The following is a 21,101-nucleotide window of genomic DNA, read 5'->3' on the forward strand; positions in this document are numbered from 1 at the left end:
TTTAATTGATTTTTTTTCCTTTCTAAATACTTTCTATTTTATTTCCATCCTCCATATGCTGTGCTTATGTATTTTTTTTTTCCTCCTATCATGACTTCCGGATATCAAATTGCCTTTGCTGTAGTGCCCATAATACGAATTTCCAGCTAATGGTCTTTTTCCTCTGCAAAACCATCCCTTTGAGAAGGGACTGGGACAAAATGGCTCTCCCGATACAGCCATAGCAAGTGTTATACGTTTGCTGCCTCCACCTGTGCCCAGACCCAGATTTTCCAGCTTAATGACCATTTTTACCGGGGTGTTTTGTGGAAATTGGGATTTTTTACCTCAAACCAAAATGCTCTGCTGTAGTCAGATGTGCTGGAGTAAAGCAATTGTTGGGAGCTGGGAACAGTGCCCAGCACCAATGGAGCACTATGCCTGTGGCTGATTATCTGCGTGACATTAATGCACTCTAACAAAGCAGGCTGGGGCCCAGTGCTGGGAACAACCATCTTCTCTGATCATACTCTACCTAAAGTCTCTCACAACCACACAGGTGCTCGGATACTTTTTTCCCCATCCCTCCTTTTTTTAGCTGTAATCAATTGGGCTGCTCACAATGCAAAATTGCTTCCTATGCTGCATTACCTGGCCAGACCCGCTCGACATTTATCCAGACACCATGGCTCTCAGCAGCTCTCCTGGGCAATGCTCAGAAGCCAGGGAGGTTTTTAGTCTGGCTCCTTCTCCTGATGCTTAGCAGAAATAGTCCCTGTCTTGCTTTAATGTTATTGCCACTTAGGCTCTCCCTTCTTGTGCCCACCTGAATAATTCATCTCCTGGTTTTGCTGTGTGTGTGCTTTGCTGCTTGCTGTTTACTCCACAGCTCTTTCTTAACTAAGCTGCATGTTTCATTGTCTTAAAGATGGGTTTCCAAAGTTTTGGGATGAAGGGGTGTTGTATAGGTTGGGTACTGAAGGGGACACTGTGACCAATTGCTGCTGCTTTTCCTTCCTCACTCCCAATAAATGCTTGTGCTTATGTTTACTTCTCAAGGAAATCAAGGCTTTGCTGCATATTCTCCCAAATAAAAACTTCATTTTGTTTTCTGTTTAGTATCTTTCATATATTTTCTCTGCCCTGCCAATAATTACAGCTTTGGCTAACCTAGTATTATCTTAATTTTGTTAATGCAGAGACAGCTGTCTTCAAAGCTTCAGTGAGACTCTTTAACAGAAATGGACATGCAGTCACTTCCACATTCCATTAAATTGTTGTTTTGGGGTAGATTGTTTTTAATGGGAATGATCACAATTAATAATTTTGATATGGATAAGCAACAGAAAGGCTCACATTAAAAAATGACTTTTCTTCTACTTTATATATATATATGTATATATATACATACATATATATATATATTTCTTAAGATAAGGTCCTTGGGTTTTGGTTGTTGGTTTCTTTTCTAAAACTACATATACTAATAACTATAGGGTTTATATCAACCTCCTGTTTCTGCCTAAAAAGGATAAGCCAGGGCTGTACTCATTTTTCAGAGTGCTTAATACTTAACAATATTTGTGCCATTTTTCCTTACAGAGGCACATCACAAGCAATGCATTTCTGAATGCCCACCACACACTAGTGGGTTTGTGCCAAGTTGGGTGATAAAGGCACTCAGTTAAATAATAGATGCAGAGTTTTATTTGTTAGCTAATTAAAGCATTTTAAAATGTGATGGATGAAGAAGAGGGGAAATTAGCTTATCCAAAGCTATTTTACATTTAAAATTATTAAACAGTGAAGTGCTGCAGATAAGGGAGGTGCCGAACTATAACTATGTGAAGATGTCAGTAAGTGAAAATGAGTGGCTTTTGTCATTTCACATAGTTTCACGGCTGTAATCTACTGTTATGATTATGTGCTTTCAGAGTGATTTGTGTCCAAATACATTTGAATACAGACGTAACTTGGTGTTCAGGTGTACTGGAACACAAATCACTCTAAAAGCACATAATACCGGTGCTCATTGGCCAAATTCACATCTTCAGGTCTCAGATTAGATCTCAAAGTGATCTAATCTGAATGGACTTTAAGTACTGCTTTGGGAGCAGCTACACAGAAATCTTTGCTGTAACTCTCTGCTTCCAAGAACCATCACCCAATTTGTACTTGTACCAGTGACTGCAGGCTGTAGCCACCTACATCCATGCTTTTGGATCAGAATTAATTTAAGGGAGTACTGAGTTTGAAATGAAAGTCTGCATCTTACCACTGAACTTCTGGAACATCCAGTGGCCTTCAGGTGGCAATCAAAGGAGGGGAACATCTCCCTGCAGGTGGCCAAGGCTGGCAGAGAACCTGAGGAAACTGCTGTGGTACAGATGAGCAGGCTTGGTCTCAGTAATCTGAAAACATGACCTGTGAAGAAAGAACAGAAAGAAACAAAATGGGTCACTGAGTCTGAAACAGCGGAGGAGGGAAGAAATGAGCATGGCCTTTGGGGTCATTGTCAGTGCTGCTTCTACAGCTTGCATTATCTGCAGGGAGATGCTTCTGTTCTGGTATGAAACTTGAAAAAAATCCATTTGGGGCTGTTTCTGTGTTATTGTGTTTGCATTGTGAGGATTTAGAGTTTATTATTTCTCTTAATTACTATGCACTGACATACACACAGTGTGCTAGGGGCTAACACAGGCTAAAGAAGGGAGCGGAATGTTAAACTAGAAGTGAAATAAAGATTCTCGTTTGATTCGTTCATTAGCTGATTTAGTGTGGATGAGTTTTTCATAGCAAAATGGGCTTGCTGTTTAAAGGTGCAGTTGTTCTAGGGTGCCATTACCACCATTACTCGGGTTTTAGCAGCCATAAAGGAATCAATATTGCAGCACAAGTTGATGTTCTTCCAGTCTGTATTCTGCTGTGACTATGGAACTGATAATAGTGTTATCCTGCCTATGATTAATCTATAAGCAGTTAGGAAAATGCCTTCATGTAAACTTAATTTTAAGAGAGCTGTTGATCTGCTTTCTGTGAAATGACCATAGCTAATAATGTGAGCTACTGTGTATCTCTGCAAGCAAGCACTGATGGGCTTCCTGTTGTTTTTAGTCAGTTGCCAGCAGTAAATCTGGGAATGAACTGTGATGGGTTTGGATTCAGTGAGCAAGGAGAAACAGATGTGAAACAGAGCAGCCATATTTGCAGGTCTTCAGCTAACAGGAATGAGAGCACAGATTCTCAGTACAGCTAAACTGGTTTGCAATAGAGGAGTGCCTCCCTCCTCTTCCTTTGCACCAGCCCTGGTTCCAAGATGTAGCATAAGTGTATTCTGAATAGAAAATGAGAGAGGTTGATCTCTAAACAGGTTCATTGTTGGGTCAGGTAAGTGCCAGAGATGATTTAAGAGATAAGGGAAGTGTGATAGAGGGCAAAGGGAGGTGTGTTGTTTCCAGAAGCAGTGATGCTTAACTGCATCATAAAAACACATCCTTAGTTTGTCTCAGCTGACTGCAGAGGAGCTACACAGAAGCTACGTCAACTGAGGATACGGTCCCAATTAATTAAGAGATGTTTTCTAAGGTAAAGCACATTGGAAGGAGAAAGCTTGGTGTGTTTTTTACTGAATGGAACTGCAAAGATGACTGCACACCAATGTGTGTTTGGGGATTCTGCTGCAACAGCAGCTTTAATTAAACTTTGAGATGTCATGGAAGCTGTTGGGATGTGTCTGGTTCTTATCCTGCCCTTATTTTCACCATGTTCATGAGGGAGATGAGAATGGTTGAGTCCGGGATACAACTCTGGAAGTCAGTCATTTTCTGCTCTAAGCACCTGTGAGAGAGATTTCACATTTAGCATGACTGTAAAGCTATGGAAGACTCATGATTTCTGGCAGTAAACTGAATGAAACAAAGCCCTGATAAGGACTACTAGGAGAAGAGATGCTTATTCTCACAATACAGCCTCCGAAAATATTTCCCCATTTCTAATTCCAAAGATAAACTATTGCCATGTAGTTACACATATATATATACAGAAACCCTTTTCCCTGTAGTTTAACCTTTTCAACTACGTTGGATGTTTTCATTTTTTTATTATTATTTCTTTTAGAATTAGTCGCAGCATCGTGACTTTTCCATCATGTCAGAACCCATCACACTCAATGTTGGAGGAAAGCTTTATACCACCTCTCTGTCCACCTTGACTAGCTTTCCAGACTCCATGCTGGGGGCCATGTTTAGTGGGAAGATGCCAACCAAGAAGGACAGCCAAGGCAACTGCTTTATTGACAGAGATGGAAAAATCTTCCGCTATATCCTGAATTTCTTGAGAACTTCTCACTTGGACCTCCCCGAAGACTTTCAGGAAATGGGCTTACTTCGACGGGAGGCAGATTTCTATCAGATTCAGCCTCTGATTGAGGCCTTGCAGGAGAAGGAGGTGGAGCTTTCTAAAGCAGAGAAGAACGCCATGCTCAACATCAGTCTCGATCAGAAGACCCAGACTGTTCACTTCACCGTTCGAGAAGCACCCCAGATCTACAGCCTGTCTTCCTCCAACATGGAAGTGTTCAGCGCTCACATCTTCTCCACTTCGTGTCTGTTCCTGAAGCTTCTTGGTTCCAAACTTTACTATTGCTTCAATGGAAACCTCTCTTCAATATCCAGCTACCTGCAAGACCCCAACCATTTGACCTTAGATTGGGTTGCAAGTGTGGAAGGTCTTCCCGAAGAGGAGTACACAAAGCAGAACTTAAAGAGACTCTGGGTGGTGCCAGATAATAAGCAAATCAATAGTTTCCAGGTATTTGTGGAAGAAATGCTAAAAATAGCTGTGAGCGATGGTTTCTGCATAGATTCTTCTCATCCACATACTTCAGATTTCATGAATAATAAGATTATTCGCCTAATTCGATACAAGTAGGAATGTTTTTCTTCTTATGATGCCATCATGGAGGTAACACAGGTTAAGTGTTTCCCTTTTAAACACACTTACAGCCTAATTCAGAATCATGCTTACCTGGATTAAGAGTCACTAACAGGAAGATGATTTTCCTTTAACGCATTTACCGATACAGTCTTTCAGAATATGTCTGTATTCTAAATAGAAGGAATATTGTCTAGCACCTGAATTAAGGATTGATTCTGTCTCAGCCTCCACCTCTAACCTGCCGTACAACTGTGAGGAAAATCACTTATCTTCTTACTGCATTTACAGATGAAAAATGGGAATGATCCTTAACCTGTAATGTACGGTTGATGGGAATGTTCAGTTATGAAGGTTTGGAAAGTGTCTGGAGATCAGATGTGGTGAAGGAAGCCACGGAGACATAATGAGATCAGGTGTGCTGAAAGAAGCCACGGAGCCACAGTGCAGCAGAAGACAGTCCAGGAGGATACATTTTCCTTGTCTTTGCCATATCACCTGGACTGAGGATCCAAGAAGCTTGTTCCAATTAGTGGAGAAGATGCCTCTCCACATGGACACACTGAATCTAGATGTAAAAGATGGTGCACATTGTCAGTGAGTAGAGGATCCTGTCTGTTCTGTCGCCATCTGAAGATGACAGTTTTTTTTCCTGAACCCTGTGAGGAAAACAATGCTGTGTTCTGATTTCAGGGAAGCCATGGTTGATGTGACTGACTGTGGGAACAACCAAGAAAGCTGTAACAGAGAGAAAGATGTTTTTACAAACTGAGAAGATTGTGTCTGTTGGGGAACTTTGCTTTGGATGCTCTTAAACCCTGACATTTTCATTCCAAAGGCATCCAAGACAACTACTCCTTTTCTTTCTCTTACAATACTGTATTTGTCTCAAGGATGCTCCCAGAAACACTCGCTGAGGTGATGAACAGATTTAGAGGGATGACGTCCCCAAATATTGTCTGAATGGTTGAGATTCTTCTGACAGGACATGACTTTCTCTTGGGAAGTCTCCCTTCAGCAGTGTCTGGAGCTTATGGGAGGGCCTTTAGGTAGGGTGGATTCCATCTGAAAGGACTACTTTTCCATCACTGACTGTACTACTTTTAATTACAAAACTAGAGGCTTAGCTTTTCTACCAGTATACACTGAGCCTTTTTTTTTTTATACCACTGTGAAATATCAGACTGCTAAGGCATCATTTTACCTTCTTGCTTGGCTTTAGAGTCCAGTTGCCAGAGATAAGGCACTGCAAAACAAAGGGTAAATGACAACAGTCAAGCCCTTTCCTAAAAGCCTGATCCTTGCTCTGATGAAGATCATAGTCCCCTAGCTGCATGTTAGCTCTAGATACCCCTTTTGCCACATTCAAGGTGGTTCGTTCTTCAGCTAATTATTTTTTAAAGTATCTTAGCTGTCTTTCCCTAGTCAGATTGCTACATGTGCATGAAAGACCCTCCAGAACATTTCCCATTCCCTCAGGTGAAATAGAAGGGAAACTGCAATAACCAACTTTAGTGTTTATAATTTTATTGCTTCTTAGCACAGAGCTGCAAAGCTCAATATTGCTCTTTCTTTTCCCAAAGCAGCTGGGCGGCTGTTACGTTAAGCTGATCCATGAGAAAAAACCTCATTAATACTGTTGTAAAAAAAACTGAGAGATAAATATATTCCCACTGTCCCAAGCTGTATCACAGGAATAACACTAATCAGCATGCTGATAGTAAAAATGCTCATTCTGTAGCTATTGGCAGCCTGTTATAAATCTCCTTCCCTGTCTACCTTGGTGCAAGACTCACCAGCACGATGGTGGAAGTGAGACCATGTTGTTAGGCCCTACTGGGATTGAAGCCCAGAAAACCATTAAGCATAGCCACTTTTTGTGAATTTTCAGGATTAGAAGCAGGGTGCTGTGGCCAAATTTCAACTTTCAACTTTTCTGCCTTTTATTTGCCTTGGGAAGAACTCTCTTTTCCCCATTCCTGCCCTGAACTATGAAGCAGGAATAACATACTCCAGGAGATGCGGCATGCCATTGGCAAAGCAGAGCAACACAAATAATGTGAACCTTATTTCTGCTGAGAGATTGCCAGTCAGTTGGACATTCATAGTTGTCATCTATGCAGATGTTATTATGATGATCTGTAAAATACCATCCATGAACTCTTTTTCATCAAATCTATGCCTTCAAACAGATAAGCCTTTGCTGAACGTATGATAAAAGCTTTGGGGAGATGTCAATGGTACTAGTTTTTTTTAACTTTAGCCTTTGAGAATATATTTAAATGATTTGTAAAAGCAGTTCTTGAATGTCAGGACTAAATGAATAGATCTGTAATAATTAGTTTGCTCTTAGCTTGAGTTTATCTGGGGGCAAGAGCAATGGGCTTAAAGGGGGAAGGTCTGTGATGGAATGCTTAAACCCATCAGTTTGTTATGCAAACAGTGGACCACTTGAATCCACATTCGTTGGTGCTCAGGTGACTAAAGTAGGCAAAAGTATCACTGACCACAAATCTCTATGAAGAATTTCCAGACTGTGTAAAGACAGCAATGAAAACAAGCCTTGGGAGGAATAGAAAAGCTTCAAATACTTAAAAATTGTTGAGGAGAATAAATGTCTTTGAGAATGAGATACTATGTATAGCATCACAGCAGTTCTGCCTGCTACCAAGTATGTCAAATAAGTGGTAAGTGAATCAGCTGGGATTGCAATCAAACATATGTTATATAAATACAGCTGCTATTTCAAACAACATGCTAAGCTAAATTTATAGCTGTACCCTAATTTTGCACTCTGTGAGTTATGTTGTAACGACTGTTTATAGTAATATTCTCTCTCCGAAGCGTTTCTTTGCCTGTTATCTAGATAGCAAGCTTTTGTTTACCTTCTGTTTCAAAGCCCTGGAGATAACTTTCTTTTCTGTCACCAATCAGCAGCACTGATGATTCTTGTTCTCAAGTTGTCCTGGGTTAAAGAAAAGTGAACAGGCACAGAGCCATGTTGTGTGCTTAGTGTACATCACAACCCCATCGCTTAGTCATGAAAAGCACTTGAAATGTATTAGCAGTAACAACTACAAATTATTTCACTGTTGGAGTGGAATGTTCTTTCTTGGAATGGACTTCTTATTTTTTAAATGTCGGTAGAGAGAGATCAACCATTTTAAGAACAGAAAAACATCCGAGTTAGGGCAGATGATAAATAAGTTTCTAGCTTGAATGTAATGGCAGTTACAGACATGGACATGTACGTGGCACAGTGGGATTTCTTAGATGACAGAAAGAATATTCTAAAGCATATTAGTGGAATCCAGACAAATCACTCATGGGTTTCTCTTACAAGTTTTTTTTGCTTCATATCTCTAAATTGTCTAATAATATCCAATAGTAATGAAGGGACCAAAACCATGCCTAAACACTAAAATGTCTGATGAATGCCACTGTTGTTAAGAATCATTAGGAGACAGTGAGATGAGTGTTCCTACAGGTGATGGTAGGGGAATAAAAGAAATTGGTGTAGAAAGTTAGACTTGGAAGGATTCTTAAGTTAACAAGAAATCCAGGATTTAGAAGGAGAGCAGAGAGACTCTAGATGTGAGATAAGATGTGAGATAAAGGTAAGCAAGGTTTAAATGGAGACAAAGATTTTGTTATGGAGAAGACTGCAATTAGAATGACTCATTGGTCCTCTTCAATTTTAATCTCCTATTATGCAACTAAAATATTGGCCATGCCAAGAGTAATTCAAGTACCATGTCAGAAGTAGACAGCTTTGCTAAATTTGCATGTGCTTTCAATCACCAAACATATGCACTGCTGTAGTTGCTCATATTTTAACTTCGTTGCTGAAAATAAACCTCTGCAGTCAATCAGACTGATTCCCATTCTAGAAAAGGAAAGGCTGGAGGGGTTTATATGTAATGTTCAAGGGAGTAATAAATACTGCCTTCACCCCTTGCCAGGAATCGTGTAAAACAAATCTATGACTTTCTGACACTTCACAGATAAATGGAGAAGTTATGAAGACTATTTCTTGTGAGAGTTTCATTTTCACCTCGTACCTTTGAACTTGGTATCACTGCTCAGAATTGCAGTGTTTTTGGAAATATTTAACTGTCCTGGTTGGTGAGCCATTCTGTAACAGTTCCCTTATCCACACACTGCTGGCCAGAAACACGCAGGCAATAAGCACTGCTAATACGTGACTCTCCCATTAGAAGTCTCGTATGTGAATTAGTACATAAGGTCATGCAGGTATTCTGTGTGAGAAAGGCTGGATTGAGCTTAAATGTGCAGATCATGCTCTCAGATTCACCCCAGATAATAAAAGGGATGGTTTTGCTATGGATTCAGAAAATCAAAAAGAAAAAAAAAAAAGCTATATGGATGCATGAAATGAATAATTTCTTTCCTCTTGCCATTTTCTGACCACTTATTTTCTTATTCCTACTCCTAGCTGCTGGATTTTTTTTGTTGAACATAACTTGGTTCTTGATTCACTAAAAAGCCATACTTTCAAATGAATGCTTTTTGAAAGGTGTCAAAAGATGGGTTTGTTTCTTATCACTCTCACAGACAACAAATAGGATATCATATTTAAAAATCTGGTTGCATTTCTCTGCCTGTAATTCTCTTGTGAGCTGCTACTAATATATGTTTTAGAAGACAATAAATAAAATGTGAATGACGCAGTAAATGGTCTGCCTGACATACATTTTCATGCAGCAATGTCTGCTGAATCTGCAGTTTTTACTCTTAAAACTGCACTGCAGTGCTTACCAAGAAGTCTCTATGACTAAGAATCATAGGATACTCACAAAAAATATGAGCGCTGATGTAAAAGAGACCAGATCGATGTACTTCTTCAATAATCCAAGCCATTCTCAATGCCATTCATGTCTTCAAACACCTACAATGCAGAGATTCAAAAGATACATTTTTTTAACAAATCCTCATGTATTCATACAGCCTCACTGTGGCCTCATCACCCAACATTACATCCCCTGGGCCCAACACAGCCCAAAACCACTGCTGGTCCCACACCACCCAACCTCACATCAGTTAGGCCTACCACCATCCAACCTCACTACTAGAGACACAAGAGTCAACCCCATACCCAGCCCCACACCATCCAATACCATACATGACCTCACAACATTCGATTCCCTCTCAAATTCAACAGGGCAAGATGAATGAGGAGTTGCTGAGCTCCCTTGGTTTCTTCAGCCCAGGGAATCATAGAATCACAGAATGGCTTAGGATGAAAGGGATCTTAAAGATTATCCAGTTCCAACATGCCATGGGCTGGTTGCCACCCACCAGCTCACTCTGCTCAGGGCTCCATTCAACCTGGCCTCAAGCACCTCCAGGAATGGGGCACCCACAGCTCTCTGGGCAGTAGTGCCAGGGCCTCAACAATCTCTGAGTAAAGAACTTCATACTAGCATATATTTCCTCTCCTTTACTTTAAAGCCACCCCCCCTTGTCCTGTCATCATCAGACAACGTAAAAAGTCAGGCCTCTCCCTGCAAGTAACTAAAGGGCATACAGATGCCTTCCTGGAGCCTTCTCTTCTCCAGGCTGAACAAGTCCAGCTCCCTCAGCCCTTCTTCATTGTCAAGGTGCTCCAGACCTATGAGCATCTTCGTGGCCCTCCTCTGCACTAACTCCAACAGCTCTGCATTCTTCTTGTGCCAGGCTGGGACACAGTACTCCAGATGAGGCCTCACAGTGACAGAGAAGAGGGAGACAACTCCCTGCCTTCTTTTAACACAGCCCAGCACACTGTCAGCCTTTCAGGCTTCATGTCCAGCCTCTCCTCCACCAGAACCCTTAAGTCCTTCTCCGAAGGGCTGCTCTCAGTGAGTTCTCCTCCCAGTCTGCACACACAGCTGGCATTACCCAGACTCAAGAGCAAAGCAGTGCGCTTGGCCTCATTGAACCTCATTCAGAACCTCATTGAACCTCATTGAGAAGGTTGCAGGGTGACCTCATTGCAGCCTTTCAATACCTGAAGGGAACTTACTCCCAGGAGGGGAGTAAACTCTTCGAAAGGGCTGATAATAGCAGGACACGGGGAAATGGTTTTAAGTTAAAAGAGGGAAGATTTAGGTTGGATGTTAGGGGGAAGTTCTTTACTAGGAGAGTGGTTAGGCCCTGGAACAGGCTGCCCAGGGAGGTTGTGGATGCCCCGTCGTTGGAGGTGTTCAAGACCAGGTTGGACGGGGCCTTGGGCAACCTGATCTATGGGGACTCTATGGGGATCTATGGGGTCAGTGGGGTCTCTATGGGGATCTATGAGGTCTATGGGGTCTCTATGGGGTCAGTGGGGTCTCTATTGGGATCTATGGGGTCAATGGGGTCTCTATGGGGATCTATGAGGTCTATGGGGTCCCTATGGGGTCAGTGGGGTCTCTATGGGGATCTATGGGGTCAATGGGGTCTCTATGGGGATCTATGGGGATCTATGGGGTCTCCTGGGCAACCTGATCTAGTAAAGGTGTGTTTGGTGGCCCTGCTAGGCAGGGAGGTTGGAATTACATGATCCTTGAGGTCCCTTCCAACCCGGGTCATTCTGTGATTCTGTGTGATTCAGTTCATGCAGGCCCACATCTCAAGCGTCCCTTCCTTCTCAAGACTGAGGAAGCCTCACAGCACACAAAGCTCCTCACAGGGCACAGAGGGGCAGCGCTGAGCTCTGCTCTCTGGTGACAGACAGGACCCACGACCCTCTTCCAACCTGGGACATTAACGATCACACATAACGAACCCCACAAACCGCCCACCCCTTTACAACCGCCGCCCCCCGCCCCACTCAGCGCCGAGGCGGGGCTGCGCCGGCTGTGCTGCGCATGCGCGGGGTGTCAACGGGGACGCGTAATGGCGTCGGTCGGCTGGGGCTGGTTCCGCTCCTTGGCACTCGGTGTTTCCTTCCTCAAGTTTCTCCTCATCCCCACGTAGTAAGGATGTGCCCGGGGCTGGGGAGCAGCGGCACGGCCTCTCAGATCTCATGGGGACGGAGTAGCTGTGGGCTTTTCCCTCTAGGGAGGTGGGGCGGTGTAAGGTGGCGGTCCTCGTTTCTCTCAGGGCTGTGGTACCTGGGCTGTTGTGGTGCTGTCTCCTTGTCTTTTTTTCGCCTATAAAAGGGCGTTGTGCCATCCTTCTGCCTGCTTTTCAGGGTCTTGAGATACGTTGAAGCGATTATTCTTTTCAGTTTTTCAAAAATCAGCTTTTTTTTTTTTTTTTCTCTTGAAGGTTATCACATTTACTTCTTAAAAAGTCAAAAAAAAAAACCCGGAACTTTAGTTAATTGTAAGAAAAGCCTGATCTATGGGTCGTCTTGCCATGCAGTTAACCTGTGTGTGTCCTTGAGTCTGGTAGCTGCCTGGGTTTGGTTTTCTTGCTGTACTCTGAAACGTTTCTTCTTTATATGCAAACGTGTCTCTTAATCCAAACCTTCTGTAGTCATTCCACAGACTTTGAAGTGCACCGGAACTGGTTGGCCATCACACACAACTTGCCTCTGTCTCGGTGGTACTATGAAGTAAGTTTGGGGTGACGTTTGGTTCTTTGGCTTGGTGTTCTTAGCTGTATGTAAGGTGTAGGTCTGTTGGTTATGTCAGTCTGATGCTAGAGGAAAAAACCCTTTTCAGAAGGTATGAGGGTTGCTTTGAAAGTAATGCTTCTTATTTGAATCATAGAATGGAATAGGTTGGATGGGACCCTAAATGTCATCAAGCTTCATTTTGTACCTGTGGGGTGGTTGCCACCCTCCAGCTCATACTGCCCATGTCTCCATCCAGTGTAGCCTTCAGCATCTCCAGGGCTGAGGCACCAGTGGAAACCACAATAGGTTTTAAAAGCACAATACTGTTGTCTGATAGAGCAAATTCTCAGCTGTAAAACACTACTTTTCATCACAGTCACCACCATTAGCTGCTATGCATCTTTGCCACTGATGAACAACAGCCTTTGTGCTGTGCTTGTAACAAGTCTGTACCTGTGGAGGTAACATGCAGTTTCTCACCTGCTATTATGGCTTTGTTGCTAGGAAAAGGTTGCACGTCCAGTCTATCTTTATCTATTTGGTCTCTATAAGCATTCAGCAAGCACTGATTAAATCAGTTAATCTCATTTTGTCTTCAGGCAACTTCAGAATGGACCCTGGATTATCCACCTTTTTTCGCTTGGTTTGAATATGCACTGTCACATATTGCCAAGTACTTTGACCCTAAGATGTTGGTTATTGCAAATCTGAATTACACCAGTCCTGCGACCATCTTCTTCCAAAGATTTTCTGTCATCTTTACAGATGTTCTCTTCATATATGCAGTTCGTGAGTAAGTCTTAATGTTCTAATTTTAGGGACGGGGGGCAGTCTCTTACATTGCTGAGTAATGACTACATTATTTGTATGTGGAACAACAGCAAAGCTGCTTTAGCTTTGAAAGAGAAATATGGAGCCTAGTGCTGAATGCAAGATAACTTGTTTTTCTTGGCAGTGCTGTAGCTGTACATGTGATTGGTTCTTTACATATTAAGGTATCAGGAGCCTTTTCACCCGCTCTTGATGTTTTGTTTCAGTCCCTGGGGTCTCTTTGCAGGGGTTGTGGATCCACTTGGGTAAGCACAACTGTTGTCTTTTTTATTGCTGCTCTAAGGAGTAAAGGCATGAGAGAAACTTGTGATGAAATGCCAGTATGAGCAAAGATTCTAAGTCACTTTTGTGGTTTTGGTCTGTTCCAAGTGTTACGTAACAAGATTATATTTTTAGAGTGCCTTGCCTTTACAAGCAAGAAAAATGGTGCTACCAAAAGCAATGCAGCGTAAATCATAGGATGGCTTTGTTTGGAAGGGACCTCAAGGATCATGAAGCTCCAAACCCCCCACCACAAGCAGGATCACCAACCTGCACATTTAATAGCAGATGAGGCTGCCCAGGGCCTCGTCTAACCTGGCCTTGAACACCCCCAGGGATGGATGGGGCATCCACAACCTCTCTGGGCAGCTGTTCCAGCACCTCACTGCATAGTAAAGAACTTCCCCCTGACATCCAACCTCAGTCTTCCCTCCTTCAACTTAAAACCATTTCCCCTTGTCCTGCTATTATCTCCCCTTTCAAAGATCTGACTCCCTTCCTGTTTGTACACTCCCTATAGGTACTGAAAGGCTGCAATGAGGTCACCCTGCAGCCTTTTCTTCTCCAAGCTGAACAGTCCCTCCCTCAGCCTGTCTTTGTAGGGGAGGTGCTCCAGCCCTCTGATCATCTTTGTGGCCCCCCTCTGGACCCTCTCTAACAGCTCCCAAATTGATCACAATTGTTTTTAATCTGACCTAACCTTAACTTCAGCACACATGTCAACTGTAGGACTTCATACAAGAAATTGTAAGATATTTTTGCTCAGCAGGCTGCTGGGATTGGTGAGAGAAGGAGAGCTAAAGGTCAGGGGTGATGACCTGAAATGCAATACAAAATTGACAGCAAACAGTGATAACTTGTGTTGTTATTGAAGACGAGACTTGAGCCCATGACAGAGTTACTTAATGAACTTTAACATGTGGAAATTGCTACAGCAGCTTCTGAATATTAATTCTGTTTTCCTATTCGTGACACTCGTCTTGGTGAGTTTAGCAAGAATTCTATCATTGTCCTCCATCCAAATAAGGTATCTTTAAGTGCAGTTTTGAGCTTCATAAAGTAACAAGGTTTTCATTAGTTGTTTCAATTAAGACCTTTGTTTCTTTTATTATTCAGATGCTGCAGATACGTAAGTCCTTTGCGAGCTTCAAAGGATATTCTGGAAAAACCAACCTTTATTCTTGCTGTTCTGCTCATGTGGAACTTCGGGCTGTTAATTGTGGACCGTATCCTTCCAAACCAAATGAGTTATGTGTGTTGATGATCTTTTTATTTTAACTCATTAAAAAGCCATGAGTAGGATTATTATGGAGCTGGTTAATGCTGTGTGGGAGATATCAAGGTGTTTTCAACCTTGGATACAAAAATAACTGTGGGAAGTCCAATTGCTGTCAGTCAGGTATAATGTTCATTGATCTAGCTAAAGAGAGAGCAGGAAAAGCAGCAGTCATTCCTTACTGTGGACAGGTCTAGTTCTGTCCTTCCCTGTCCTTGTCTGAGTTACATGCTTACAGGTGGTAGGTGATAAGTGAGGACTGCTATATCCATCCATTAACTAGTGTGAGGCAGAAACGAATATATACATATTCAGGAAGTGGATAATTGACCTTTTATTTGTTTTGTGATGTACATTTAGTGTTACATAAGCAGTCAAATTACCATGTTTCCTTGCACTCCAATAACACTCCAAGTTTAGTAGACCTTGTGTACTTAATTAAGATTAGGAATGGCTTTGTGTCTACCTGGAGTGTATTTAAGGCTGCTTTCTTGAGTTGAGTTCCGTTTTAGTTTGAGTTTGATTATATGTTTGAGCCTGTCCAGAAAACTGATAGTTGTGGAGAAAACTTCCTTTATTCCTTTCCTGACTCAAGTTCAGATATTCACTTTCAGTACAATGGCTTCCTGTTTGGCCTGATGCTTCTCTCTGTTGCCCGGATATGTCAGGTAAACTTAAGTTGCTCTTTGTTGTTGTTTCTTAATTACTATTATTTTTGCATATTTCTTTTAGGTACATCAATTTACCTCGTTTAGTTTCAATAGGAATAGCACATGGGAGTGGCTCAGAGTTGGGCATCTAATTATTTATTGAGTCTCAGGGTAAGAGGAGAACCTGACTATCACTGCAGTTGCTTGCTGATGCTGTAGCGTTTCAGTGTGCTGTGAGAAAGCTGGTTCTGTTATACCTGAGCAACCTGATGTGGTGTTCTGCCATCTCTTAGAAGACAAATCTGAAGCTGCAGGATGGTGAGGCCTATCTCAGTATTATCTGACAATATAGTTTCCTTGTCTGCACTGATTATGCATAACAACATTGTTTGTAATTTGGAGTGAAAATTCATTTGTTGGTATGCTTTTGATAAATGTCAGGAGCATGCTATGGGACTATTTTGTATGCAGGGAGAACAAGAAGAAAAGTGTGCATTTTTTTTGTTTCTTCTGGTTTTTTTCTTTTAGAGGAGATACTTGGAAGGTGCTCTTTTTTTTGCTGTTCTTCTGCATTTCAAACACATCTACTTGTATGTGGCCCCAGCATATGGCGTTTATTTGCTGCGATCCTATTGTTTTACTGCAAGTAATGCAGGTAAGGTGGGGTTTTCTACACTCACTTTTTGAGGGGATGCTGTTTAGTAGCATATGAGGAAGGTGGAACACATGCTGGTGCCACTGGAACAGGATGGCTGTGGGTCAGATGAAGGTTCTTATAGTGAACAGAGTAGGGAATCTTTGAGGTTCCTTTCTGTTTATTTTAAAAATAAAAAGAGTTTATATTCCTCACATGAAACAAAGAAGGTGCCTTTCTTTGAATGGGAAAAACAAAAGGCTATACAATGTAGGAATGCAAGCCTTTTTTTAACCCAAAGAGGCAGATTGCCCTCTCTGTGCTTAAATTTATAACAAAATAAAAGCACTACTGGCTGGTTCTCACCTCTGTGAAAATGCCCTACAAATTGCTTTGCATACCTTGAATTTACTAAAAGATTCAGGAAACAACTGAATATATTGATATCAAGGGCTTTGTACTTGTAGTTAGTGCTGGCAGTTCATTCATAGCGTGGGATGTTTTGTCTGCCTCTCCACCTGCTACAATAACTGCATTCATAATCTGTTTGCTTCTTGTAGATGGATCCGTGAAGTGGAAGAGTTTCAGCTTTCTTCGTGTAACCCTTCTGGGATTGATTGTCTGTCTTGTTTCTGCCCTTTCATTGGGCCCCTTCATAGTACTGGTAATAACCCACCTGCTGTTCACCTGTGCTGTTAGAAAAATGTATAAAAATGCAAACTATGTCTCATCTATTTTCTCCTATTCTTTTTCTTTCCTGTAGGGCCAGCTGCCTCAAGTGATTTCACGCCTCTTTCCTTTCAAGCGAGGCCTCTGTCATGCTTATTGGGCCCCTAATTTCTGGGCTTTGTACAGTGCTGTGGATAAAGCACTCACAGTTGTTGGTACAGTATGCAAATCTTGCTACTTGGTGCATCTTTGAAGGTAGAGCTCATGGAATTTTAGTCCTCCTTCCCCATGCAGGTAGCAAACTGCATTTTTAGGTTGCCTGAAAGCAGCTGATGATCTACATAACTTGTTCCATGTCATGTTTCCAGTGAGAGATCAGAAATCAATCTACCCTCTCTTATGCTTTTTTAAAACAAAGCAGTCTTAGCCATATATTTCAGTCCTGTTCTACAGAACGGTTTGGTTTTATTTCAGTTCTGCAGCTGCTTTGTTTTCTTTATTAATACCAGCTTGTACTTTGTTTGTTTTCAGGCTTGAAGTATAACTTTCTTGATCCCACAAAAATTCCTAAGGCCTCAATGACAGGAGGGCTGGTTCAAGAATTTCAGCATACTGTCCTTCCTTCTGTGACTCCACTGGCAACGTTAATCTGTACTTTCATATCAATATTGGTAAGAAGAAATAATGGCTTTGGCAATCTGTGGTTTTTGTTTTATTAACGTGCACTTTGCATAAATTTTCATCCCAGAGCAAAACCACATTTTATTAAATTATAAATAATAAATTATTAGGGTAAATATGGAGTTAATATCTTCTTTTATATGCAGTGTTATTCAAGTGTGGGTAAGCTTATGAACTGTGGCTCTAGAACAGTTAAGAGATGAAAGGCAGTCTTGCATGGAACCCACTCTGTGCATGTTGTGTGATAGAAGGAAGCTGGTGTGGGCAGCTTGCTGTGTTCCTGACAGCATGACCTACATGTAAACATGATGTTCTTCACGTGACAAGGAAAGAATTGAAGGTTCACTAAGTAATTACCTGCCTACAGAGTTCAACTCTAATGGAAACCTGTGTGAGCCTTTAACTGGAATGCTTTGTTTCAACACCTGTAGGCAGTAACTTTTATATCAGGAGTTTAGCAGCCTAGGTTCAGAAGTGATTCTTGCAACCCAGATGACACAGTTGCCTGTGCAGTTAGTTTTTAATCAATATATGGCAATAAGGGGAAAAGGCACACTGAAGTTGTTCAGGTTCTACATCCAGAATCTGCATCAAAATAGATTCTGTACCTCCAGTACTATGTGATTCATGTGCCATATAATCATAGTTGTGTAATGTTGAAAAGCTTTTGGACAGTGGCTTGCATTCAGAACTGCAAAACTTCACTGAAGTCCTGTTTTTGCCTGTTGTTTCTAGCCCTCTGTTTTCTGTCTTTGGTTTAAACCTCAAGGGTCCAAAGGCTTTCTTCAGTGCCTTGTTCTTTGTGCGTTGAGCTCCTTTATGTTTGGCTGGCACGTGCATGAAAAAGCAATTCTCCTTGCTATTCTGCCTTACAGGTGAGTTCTCTATGTGGTTGTTGGCCATACTGAACCTGCTGCCACTTGCTGAGGAATGCTCAAAGAGGATCCTAACCCAGTGCCAGTTTTGATATGTGAACATCAGTACAATTGGAATATACTGTTACTCGTGCAGTGTTGTTTGTAATTGGGCACAACTGCATTGCAATACTGGGAATACTGGGGAAAGGAAGATATGGGTTTGCTGTGGTGGGGTTTCCTTGTTGAATTTTCTCCTACAGGCTTGGAAGCAAGAGATTCCATCACAGGTTTGGATCTGGGAGGACTGGGGTGCTATGGAATTCTATGTGACTCATTCTCTTTTGTGGCTTGTAGTGTTTTGCTGAATTTACTAAAAGACTGAGTAACGTGAATTTGTGTCAATTTTAGCTTGCTGTCTGTTCAGAGAGCGAAGGATGCTGGCATTTACTTGATTCTGACAACCGCAGGGCATTTCTCACTTTTTCCATTGCTGTTCACAGCACCAGGTAAAGTGTTTTCTTTGAATTATTTTGTTCTAAACTGAAAATTGTAAGAGACCGTGTACTTTAAAAGGGTAGACAGTGCTACAGAAGAGCCCTAGACTTCATATAGAAGTAGAGATGGGAAGTCATTGTAGCCAGTGTTTGTTCTCCCTCACTGTGTTGCAGTTGGTGAAACTTCCCTTTGCCTAATGTAACCATGCCAAGTGAAAGGGACAAAGACAGTTGGAGACTACAAACCTGGAAGGCTGTTTTCCATCTGACTTTTCCAGCTGACTACTGCTTATTGCTATCAGTTAATTAAATAAAACCCCTGCAGCAGCATCAAATAAATCAGTATGGGTGGAGATAGACTTGTTCTTGTAAATCGGTGCTGTTCCAACCTTCTTCACCCTGCCTTTCATTAATCAGACATACTAAGGTTTAATTGAAATAAGCAGGGCTATTGGTTGTGCTGCTGCCATATGTTGTAGTTCTAATTATGTTCAGTATGCATTCATTACGTTGTAACACTTGGTATGTTCTTTAGTAAGTATATATGCCTATCCTGTTGTATCCTGAGCTATAAATCATTTTGCTCAGCTTAGATAGAGTAATTTATATGGGCAACACAGTGTTGAATGCTAGCACTTCAGGATGCTGCAGTGTAGGTGGCACAAGCTTAAGAGTTTATTTTAAATGTCTATTGTGTTCTTTTTGTATTTCAGAACTTCCAATTAAAATCCTGCTTATGCTGCTGTTCAGCGTTTATAGCTTCTCTTCACTGAAATCTCTGCACAGGTAATAAAAACAGACTTCGTTCTAAAACAAAGAATGAAAATGCTTCTATTACAGGGAAACAGTGTCATCACAGGAGAGAGATGAACAGCACAGCAAGCTGATGCTGAAGAGTTAAATTTAAGTGTTACGGTGATGCCTCCTTTCTCAGGAGGAAGGGCTTAAGATAGGACTTCTATAGGACGTCTCTGTTATGTTTGAACAGACAACCATCCAATTGCTCTCAGAGAGTAAATCCCAGCCTCCTCAGATGTGCTGGTAAAGCACAAAGGTACAACAATCCTTATTAGGATTTAATTCTGTTACAGTGCTTACCAGGGTGCCAGTGCTTAACAATACTGTGCTTAAGCAGTGGTGCTTAGTACCTTCATGTTCTTAAGGGCAGGTTATGGATGTCATACCTCCTTCCAAAGGAACACAAACGTAGCTTGTAAACTGCTTGCAGCCCAAGTGCAACCAGTGTCCTCTGCAAGAGACACATTCATACTCATTACAGAAGGCTTGTGGGGAGGGGACAGCCGTTAGGACAAAAGCTGATGCTTCCAGTGTTTAGATCTAAGGAACTGCTATGGAACGAATATGTGTAGGAAGAACAGAAATCTCCGTTCGGTTCTTTGGTGTGAGCTGAAGAACAAAGGCACCTTGAAAATGGGTACAGAAAACATATGATAAGGGAATTAGCTGCACTGTGTGTTGTTGTACTGAAAGCTTGGAAGATCTAATTGTTACCTAAAGCCTTATTAGTGAGTGGGTGACAATCTCTGTGCTCATTATGTGGTAGCTGGAAAGAGGAATGGTTATTTTTAATAACAGTGCAGTGTTTTGACACTTCTCTTTTCCTCATCCTTTTTGACAGGAGGGAGAGGCGTCTCCTTAACTGGCTTGAAACAATCTACCTCATCCAGCTGGTGCCTTTAGAAATCTTCTGTGAGATTGTATTTCCTCTGACCCCCTGGAAGCTGCGCTTTCCTTTTGTCCCCCTGTTGCTGACCTCCGTTTACTGTGCTCTGGGTATCACTTATGCGTGGCTGAAGCTTTACATCTCTGTCTTGTCCAAAAGAACTTATGTTAGACATAAGGCTGAGTAACATTGCGTGGCTGGGCTCCATCCCAGGTTTATCCCTTTGAGGTTATCAAGCACTGTGAGCAGTTGTCAGGACATACACTGAATGTGTTCTGTCTTCATGAGGGAAGTTTCTTCCAACACTCCTGTACTGTCCAACCACGATACCTCTGCTTGGAGATGTGACATGGCACAGCGAGATGCAGCGTAATACAAAGAACTTTGTATTTATACTGACTGTGAGAGGTCCAGCCTTCCGTCCTGAGCAAAGCTTGATTTTCACATTGCTCTTTATAACTCGTTTTGTTTTTATTGAGATACAATAGCTCATCGCTGTGTACAGGTGAGCACTGTTGCTGCATACTGTGGAATGTGTTAATAAAGACTTGATATTTTTGTTTGAAATCTTTGTAATGGGCCTTTCTTGATGTTTTTGGAGGGTATA

At 41.8% G+C, this 21,101-nt stretch overlaps 2 protein-coding genes across 6 annotated transcripts in view; both read left to right on the forward strand.

Annotated features, from left to right (window-relative positions):
* KCTD21 (potassium channel tetramerization domain containing 21) overlaps positions 1 to 9,607 on the forward strand; it is an 11,170-nt gene extending 1,563 nt beyond the window's left edge. Inside the window, exons 2-3 of one of the 2 annotated variants that reach the window (XM_085509682.1) lie at positions 2,322 to 2,546; positions 4,096 to 9,607. In XM_085509682.1, coding sequence (XP_085365808.1) covers positions 4,126 to 4,908 — 783 coding nt within the window. In that variant the 5' untranslated portion in view covers positions 2,322 to 2,546; positions 4,096 to 4,125 and the 3' untranslated portion in view covers positions 4,909 to 9,607. The remainder of the gene's footprint in view (positions 1 to 2,321; positions 2,547 to 4,095) is intronic. The other variant, XM_015852463.3, reaches the window with a different exon arrangement.
* Positions 9,608 to 11,773: 2,166 nt separating this feature from the next.
* Positions 11,774 to 21,061, forward strand: ALG8 (ALG8 alpha-1,3-glucosyltransferase). 4 transcript variants are annotated; one of them, XR_014931988.1, is made up of 13 exons: positions 11,774 to 11,870; positions 12,376 to 12,454; positions 13,057 to 13,250; positions 14,666 to 14,775; positions 15,426 to 15,493; positions 16,004 to 16,130; positions 16,670 to 16,773; positions 16,873 to 16,993; positions 17,310 to 17,449; positions 18,229 to 18,334; positions 18,725 to 18,822; positions 19,524 to 19,596; positions 20,450 to 21,061. XR_014931988.1 is itself a non-coding variant. In XM_015852462.2 (13 exons), the coding sequence occupies exons 1-13, from the start codon at positions 11,791 to 11,793 to the stop codon at positions 20,679 to 20,681; spliced, it is 1,566 nt and encodes a 521-aa protein (XP_015707948.2). In that variant the 5' UTR covers positions 11,774 to 11,790; the 3' UTR covers positions 20,682 to 21,061. The 4 variants fall into 4 exon arrangements, 2 of the variants coding, with proteins under 2 accessions (XP_015707948.2, XP_085365699.1); XM_015852462.2 differs by having other exon boundaries at positions 18,195 to 18,334; XM_085509573.1 differs by having other exon boundaries at positions 13,057 to 13,246; positions 18,195 to 18,334.
* The last annotated feature ends 40 nt before the right edge of the window (positions 21,062 to 21,101 follow it).

The sequence above is a fragment of the Coturnix japonica genome, chromosome 1 (assembly GCF_054131305.1).
Source record: "Coturnix japonica strain WE chromosome 1, WE-NBRP24, whole genome shotgun sequence".
Lineage (NCBI taxonomy): Eukaryota > Metazoa > Chordata > Aves > Galliformes > Phasianidae > Coturnix > Coturnix japonica.

Excerpts from the sequence above, each read along its gene's own strand:
- ALG8 (XM_015852462.2), top strand. The coding sequence starts at position 11,791 with ATGGCGTCGGTCGGCTGGGGCTGGTTCCGCTCCTTGGCACTCGGTGTT. Across the intron at positions 12,455-13,056 it reads TGTCTCGGTGGTACTATGAA|GCAACTTCAGAATGGACCCT; the intron begins GTAAGTTTGGGG and ends TTTTGTCTTCAG. Across the intron at positions 16,131-16,669 it reads TTTTACTGCAAGTAATGCAG|ATGGATCCGTGAAGTGGAAG; the intron begins GTAAGGTGGGGT and ends TGCTTCTTGTAG.